The sequence below is a fragment of the Sinocyclocheilus rhinocerous genome, unplaced genomic scaffold (assembly GCF_001515625.1).
Source record: "Sinocyclocheilus rhinocerous isolate Xijiao unplaced genomic scaffold, SAMN03320098_v1.1 scaffold1316, whole genome shotgun sequence".
NCBI lineage: Eukaryota > Metazoa > Chordata > Actinopteri > Cypriniformes > Cyprinidae > Sinocyclocheilus > Sinocyclocheilus rhinocerous.
Window position 1 is genome coordinate 99,256 of NW_015646346.1, and position 7,664 is coordinate 106,919.

Below are 7,664 nucleotides of genomic sequence, written 5' to 3' on the forward strand. Positions count from 1 at the left end.
ATTTTTTTTTACAGTATCGTATTGAAGTTGCAGCATTGTGAAAAAACTACACTGTAAGACATATAAATGCCTTGACATACCAGTTATTTTGTCCCATTTGAGGACATTCACTTATAGTTGCTAGCATTGGCTGTTTACGTTTATATGTCGCCCAGATGGGCGCACAGCTGCAACAGAAGAGATGCCGAAAAACTGATGCTGCAAGTGTTGTTAATTGATATCGTTGATGTTAATACAAAATACTGATATTATGTTGTTAATGTACAAAGTGTTCTTTTTTTTTACGTATCCAGCATCTTACCAAGCAAGCTGCCATTAAAATCAACCATCTTTATACAATAACACCAACCAGAGTTAACCAGCTTGAAAAATCATTTACTTCATAGTAGTTGAAACATTTCACTGAGAGTGTTTATGCTCCATGCCTGTATGCATAAATGCTGTGGGTTGTGTTTGAATGATGAATTAGCATGTGAAACACCTAATGCCTTATTCCTCAGGAAACGTGCTACAGCACGAGTTCCACATGATAAAACAATAACAAAGTCATGTTTTATAGTCTTCATGCATTTGTTTTCTATATATCTTTGTTGAAATGTGAAAAAAAACACACAATGAAACATGAACAAAACATTTGTGATATATTATGAAGTGGTGCTGATCAGATTAATAAATTTTTTTAAATGTAATGACTGTATTTTATTATTTTTTGTGTGTATAATCCTCTCACGAAGCCTTTGCTTCTGATTTGATATATTTGTATTTTTTAATAATTGAATTTGTATACTTTTTATACGATTTTTGTGTTTTACTGTAATAAATGACATTAACTCGTAACAAGTGGAATCTGTGAGTTTATTTTTATTTTTTTTCTCAGAAAAGTATTCAAAAATAATTGAAATAAGTTACACTGAGTTATTAGAACAATCATTGTGCGTGTCTGTACATTTTGGAATGTAATTTCAAATTTGATGGATTGAAACGTTCACCTTTAAAGGTTTTAGGTTTTTACTCTGTCAGTTTCTGGTTTTGACACTAGAGGACATTCCAGTGGTATATTGTGCACTGCTTATAGTATACACACTTTATGTATAAGTGAAATATTAGGCAATTTATAACAAATGTTTGATACTGTCTTTACAAAAAAAAAAATCGGAAACAACTAGTAGTGACCATTAATAATAACCCTAATATAAGCACTGATATTTGATTGAGCGAGAAAAAAAACTAAACTGGATGATTTCGTCTTTCTGTCCTTGTTCTGGGTGATAATTAAGGTTAGCGTTGCAAGTCAATATTAGTGGATTTATGAGTTATTAAATGTTGAATGAATATTAATCTCATTCATGAAACACTCTATCTGGATCACAACACACATTTAAATATGCATTTAATATAGTTTTCTAGCAACACTGCTCCTTTATGTTAGCTACTCCCCCAAACTGATGAAAACTAAAGGCATTAGTATAACTGTCAAACATGGTACTATAAATGTCACAATAGCAAATCATACATTGCATTTATTCTTAAAACGAATCCCAGACATTGACAGACAAAACAGGATATGATCGTTACAAACATCTGTGAGATCAAGAATAGTTATATTGTTAGAACTCTTCAAACTAGCAGAGCTTGTCTACAGGGTCACAGCATGAGTTCATAAGATCATGGATTTATATTAACTGACAACACAAACGTGGTCTCGTTTTCTTTTGATTAATTGTTTTTTCGAATGTATACAATGTTTACTGACTAAAGAGTTTTTAGAGCTATTTAAGAGTGTTGATAGTGAAGTTTTCACATAAAATACATAATGTTATGGCATAATGTAAATAGGACCCACTTTATATTAAGTGTCCTTAACCACTACTTACTTTTAAATTAATCGGTTCATACAATGGACTTATTGTGTGCATACATGTTTTTACACTTTGTACTTATATTTGAAAATACCATCCTGTTAAATACATTCGTAAGTATTTCTGCGGTTACATCTATAATTACACTGTTGACCCTACCCCTTAAACCTAACCAGACCTCCAAACCTGTCCCTAACTTTACCAATATCCCACCTTAATAGCAGAAAAAGTGTTTTGCATGTTTTGCAAAACACAATATGTACACTGTACCTAAAAATTCATTATTTTATTATTTAGTACATAGAATTTATAGAATTTAAATAAAAAGTGAGACCTGTAAATATCTGATCTCATTTAATGTGTTTGACAGATCATTATACAGATGCAAAAAAACACATTAAAATCTGACTCACTGCTAAAATAATACAATACTAAATGCAGAGGTTAAACTTTCTTACCAGTTTGCGTGTTTTTCTTTTGTAGAACGTTGTCTCGGCATAAGTTATTTCTTCATCACAAGTCTGAACTGTTTAAAGGACAATAATAGTAGAAATAAGCACAAATAAAACACAAATAGATCTGTTTTTCACAACATATAGTAAGCATTTTGTAATGCCATTATTAAATTACAAGAAATGAATTAATTGCATTTATGAATTTGGCATGATGATGGTTCACAAATACATAAAAAAAAGATCTTAACAGAGTATGCAATAATTATAACAATATTCATGACTTTTTAATTTTTATTGAAGCTCAACAAATTACATTGTCATTCCTAGAAATGTTAATTTGAACACCAGCAGAGGGCTGAATCTTTAAAACATATACGATTTCTAGGGCTATCAATTAATTAAAATGTTTAGATTATTTTTTAAATACTTGTTTAAAACCAGTAACACTTGCCTTCTTGATCGGGTCTTCTACATTTCCTGTAGATGCAGAAGATCCCAATTACAACTACAATCAACAGAGATCCAGCAGCTGCAGAGATCAGCGCTATTAGAGGTGAGTCTTGATATGAAGGAGAATTTGAGTCCAGTGCTGTAAGAATAAAGCTAGAAGTGAATGTGTCAGTCTGATTTACAACAATATACAGAGATCATATCATAAAACTGCTGCTTTACCTAAACATGGTTGACAGAGTTGAGTGATGTTGATGTTGTGTTGAGTCTGGTTGCTGATGGGATTGTTGAGCACACAGCTGTAGCTGTTTTTATCCTGATATTCCACCTCCAGAGGTAGAGAGAGACTGATGCTGAGATCAGACACACTGATGCTGGACAATAAACTGTTTCCTTTGTACCAGGAGAGAGTCACATGACTCACATTCACAGCTGAACACAGAAGTGAACAATTCTGACCTGATGATCCTGATGATGATGATGATCCTGATGATGAAGAACATTTTGAAGAGTCTCTGGTGATGACAGGAAAAGGAAGAGCAGCTGAAAAACATTTCAAATAAAAAAAGTTGTTCAGCAAAAACAATTGAACATCATTACATTGGTAATGATGCCAGTTATATTTGCATACTAAACTGACTTTTCATTCTTACACCAATTTAACCATCTAAACTATAACAATAAAATTCTCTTTCTAAATGTGGCTTTACAGATTTGTCTTACTATTATTGTACGTAAAACTTCAACACTATTGTCTTTCTTCCTTCTATTCATACGTATTTCCATCAGGAAATATAAAACAATAGCCATTATAAGAGAACTGTCTTGCAACACAGGGTGTAGAAAATAAGTTTCACTCACACTTTGGTTTGTCATTAAATGCTTATAAATCACAGATGAATCAGGAGAAAAAATGTTTTAATTTTGAGAATCATCACAGTCTGGATCATCATGGGCAGGACACCAGTTACTCACCATAGACAGTAACACTGGATCTCTTGTATGAGTTTCCTCTGTTGCTGAGGATCAGTAGTTTATAAAGTCCAGTGTGTTCAGTTCTGATGTTTCTGATGGTCAGAGATCCAGTTTCATTGTCCATCTGGAGTCTTTTCTCAAATATTGTATTAGTGGCATCTATATAGATGTTCTGTCTGTGGATTTCAGCTATTCGCCTCTCTTGAGGGCCAAACATCCACAGCATCTGATCATCTCTCTGCATTTTAACATCAGTGTTTAGAGTGACAGAATCTCCCTCCAGCACTGATACTGACTTCATTACATCTGTATCACCAAACACACCTGGAGAAAAACAGTTTATATAGCAAATGAAAAACCTGTTTAAGTTCAAACAGAATATTAATGAGGAAGATCCACCAGGACAAATGTTATTGCTCTTAAGGCAAGACACTTCAGGCAAATCAGAAAAGTATTAAAAAATAACTGAAATTAGTTACACTGAGTTATTAGAACAATCATTGTGCGTGTCTGTACATTTTGGAATGTAATTTCAAATTTGATGGATTGAAACGTTCACCTTTAAAGGTTTTAGGTTTTTACTCTGTCAGTTTCTGGTTTTGACACTAGAGGACATTCCAGTGGTATATTGTGCACTGCTTATAGTATACACACTTTATGTATAAGTGAAATATTAGGCAATTTATAACAAATGTTTGATACTGTCTTTACAAAAAAAAAAATCGGAAACAACTAGTAGTGACCATTAATAATAACCCTAATATAAGCACTGATATTTGATTGAGCGAGAAAAAAAACTAAACTGGATGATTTCGTCTTTCTGTCCTTGTTCTGGGTGATAATTAAGGTTAGCGTTGCAAGTCAATATTAGTGGATTTATGAGTTATTAAATGTTGAATGAATATTAATCTCATTCATGAAACACTCTATCTGGATCACAACACACATTTAAATATGCATTTAATATAGTTTTCTAGCAACACTGCTCCTTTATGTTAGCTACTCCCCCAAACTGATGAAAACTAAAGGCATTAGTATAACTGTCAAACATGGTACTATAAATGTCACAATAGCAAATCATACATTGCATTTATTCTTAAAACGAATCCCAGACATTGACAGACAAAACAGGATATGATCGTTACAAACATCTGTGAGATCAAGAATAGTTATTGTTAGAACTCTTGAAACTAGCAGAGCTTGTCTACAGGGTCACAGCATGAGTTCATAAGATCATGGATTTATAGTGAGATGGATATGCCCTTGAACATCAAGTTTATATGTCACAAACACAAGCACATGATGTTTTGATTGGAGATAATCTTTTCTCTCTCTCGCTCTCTCTTTTGTGTACAGAAGAAAAATGTGTCAATCTGTTAAAATCATGGGCAGAAATGGAAAAACACCCTACAACCACATGCTATAGACACAGACACAGTGTTGACACCTCAGACACAAACTCATGAACAGACATCAAACACAAACATACAGCAGCAGACACATTCTCATGCAGAAGATGTTTGTCTACCAAACCGCATTTCACAGAATGAAGAGGTTCACTTCAGCTTGTTTTGATGAACATTTTACATTTATGGTGAGCAGATATACATCTCCTCAATTAGTTTTTAGACCCAAAAAATGAATATTCTGTCATTTACTCACACTCATGTCATTTCAAACACATAAATTTGAACACCAGCAGAGGGCTGAATCTTTAAAACATATACGATTTCTAGGGCTATCAATTAATTAAAATGTTTAGATTATTTTTTAAATACTTGTTTAAAACCAGTAACACTTGCCTTCTTGATCGGGTCTTCTACATTTCCTGTAGATGCAGAAGATCCCAATTACAACTACAATCAACAGAGATCCAGCAGCTGCAGAGATCAGCGCTATTAGAGGTGAGTCTTGATATGAAGGAGAATTTGAGTCCAGTGCTGTAAGAATAAAGCTAGAAGTGAATGTGTCAGTCTGATTTACAACAATATACAGAGATCATATCATAAAACTGCTGCTTTACCTAAACATGGTTGACAGAGTTGAGTGATGTTGATGTTGTGTTGAGTCTGGTTGCTGATGGGATTGTTGAGCACACAGCTGTAGCTGTTTTTATCCTGATATTCCACCTCCAGAGGTAGAGAGAGACTGATGCTGAGATCAGACACACTGATGCTGGACAATAAACTGTTTCCTTTGTACCAGGAGAGAGTCACATGACCCACATTCACCACTGAACACAACAATGAACAATTCTGCTGTGATGATGATGATGATGATGATGATGATGATGAAGAACATTGTGAAGAGTTACTGCTGATGACAGGAACAGGCAGACGAGCTGAAAACATGAGAGAATGAACAGAAACCTGGGTAAATCCAGTCAACAATCTTACTTTTGGTTCAGTGTTTCAGATTCAGAATCAGAATGAGCTTTTATTGCCAGGTATGTCAGTGAGTGTTTAGTGTAAATACAGTGAGTGAGTGTGTCTGTGATCGAAAAATCTAAAATTATTAAACATGTAAATACTTAATAAAATAAGAATATGTGAATATCAGGACAAATTATCTCTACTCACCATAAACAAAAATATTGAATGTTTTTGATAGCAGTTTTGCTCCACTTATCTCTAGTTTATAATGTCCAGCGTGTTGAGTTGTGATGTTTGTGATGGTCAGAGATCCAGTCTGTTTGTTCAGCTTTAGTCTGTCTCTGAATCTCTCATCAGGAAGATCAAATGTAGAGTTTTGTTTGTTTCTTTTGATTTTAGCGACCAAAGAGTTTCCGGCTCCAAATTTCCACAGTATGTGGCCATTTTCATTAATTTCTGTTACATCAGTGTTTAAAGTAACAGAATCTCCCTCCATCACTGACACCATCTGTATTTTATTTGTTTCAGCACCAAACACACCTGAAGAACATTAACAGGAACAAATGAAAGCTTCTGATGGTTTCTAAAGCCTGAAATCAGCTGTAAATTTAATTGTTTAAATATGAACCGAATAACATCCAGAACAGCAGCAAAGACACAGAAGCAAAGTGAAAGTTGAGATACATGAAAATACAGATAAGCATGATACAATACCTTTATCTTTATATAGTTTAAACTTATCCAATTTTCGTAATTTATTTTTAAAAATAAATACACAGTAATTGTAGCTTGAAAGTTTCATTCTGCTCGAAACCGCAGAAGTATTTTTACTAATATTTTTGAGAAATTGCTGGTAATAATTGAATTTATAGAGAGAAAAGATATTTAAAGAAACAAAAGACGCCTAGAATTTGAAAGTGGTTCAGTTGAAGTTTTGGCTTTCTGATCAAGATAAATTTATTGTCAGAAGTCATGGAAATTTCAAATTAAAATTATGATTAAAACGGAGAACTAAATTCTAAGTAAATGTCATGATATTGATTCATCTGGTATATAACAGTAGAAAACTGAAAGAAACTTAAAGAAATTACACCGTAAAAATGCTTTTATAACTTACCCATCAGACTCGACCAGCACAAACAGAACAAGCAGAACAAAACAAGTGTGTGAAGCATGTTCTTTAAGGGTTCAGTGAAAAGTCTGATCTAATGTCCGCTGCTGTCTGCTGAAAACTCTCAACCTGTTGATCTGGTGATGAATCCTCAAGAATTTAATACCTTCACTAGTTCATTCTGACCATGCACATACTCGCATTTATTACAGTGCTTACAGTAATTGCATTGAGACACAGCCAATGTGTAGCTGTGGTGTCTCTGCTAGTCTGCATTATTACATCACCCGACAGTGAAAGAAGGCATGTGTCACGGTCGGTGGTAGTAGTGTGAGGAGCGCGGAACGAGGAGACCAGGAGTACGAAACCAAGGGATTTATTCTTGTAACAGGGAATCACACGTAGCACGAGGAGAAGACATCAACATAGAATTCCAGACAAG

The 7,664-nt window shown here is 33.9% G+C and overlaps 1 protein-coding gene across 1 annotated transcript; it reads right to left on the reverse strand.

The window, feature by feature from the left end:
- Positions 1 to 2,745: 2,745 nt before the first annotated feature.
- On the reverse strand, positions 2,746 to 6,619 carry LOC107707330 (SLAM family member 9-like). The gene is made up of 4 exons (XM_016511321.1): positions 6,319 to 6,619; positions 3,740 to 4,063; positions 2,987 to 3,307; positions 2,746 to 2,903 (listed from the first exon to the last, which is right to left on the reverse strand). Exons 1-4 carry the CDS (start codon positions 6,617 to 6,619, stop codon positions 2,746 to 2,748), a joined length of 1,104 nt encoding a protein of 367 aa, XP_016366807.1.
- Between the last annotated feature and the right edge of the window lie 1,045 nt (positions 6,620 to 7,664).

What these genes read in the sequence shown, in the direction of transcription:
- LOC107707330 (XM_016511321.1), bottom strand. Translation starts at nt 6,619, where the DNA reads ATGGTGTCAGTGATGGAGGGAGATTCTGTTACTTTAAACACTGATGTA. An exon ending in ATCCAGTGTTACTGTCTATG is followed by an intron (nt 3,308 to 3,739) that starts GTGAGTAACTGG and finishes AATGTTTTTCAG; the next exon opens with CTGCTCTTCCTTTTCCTGTC. An exon ending in ACTCTGTCAACCATGTTTAG is followed by an intron (nt 2,904 to 2,986) that starts GTAAAGCAGCAG and finishes TTATTCTTACAG; the next exon opens with CACTGGACTCAAATTCTCCT.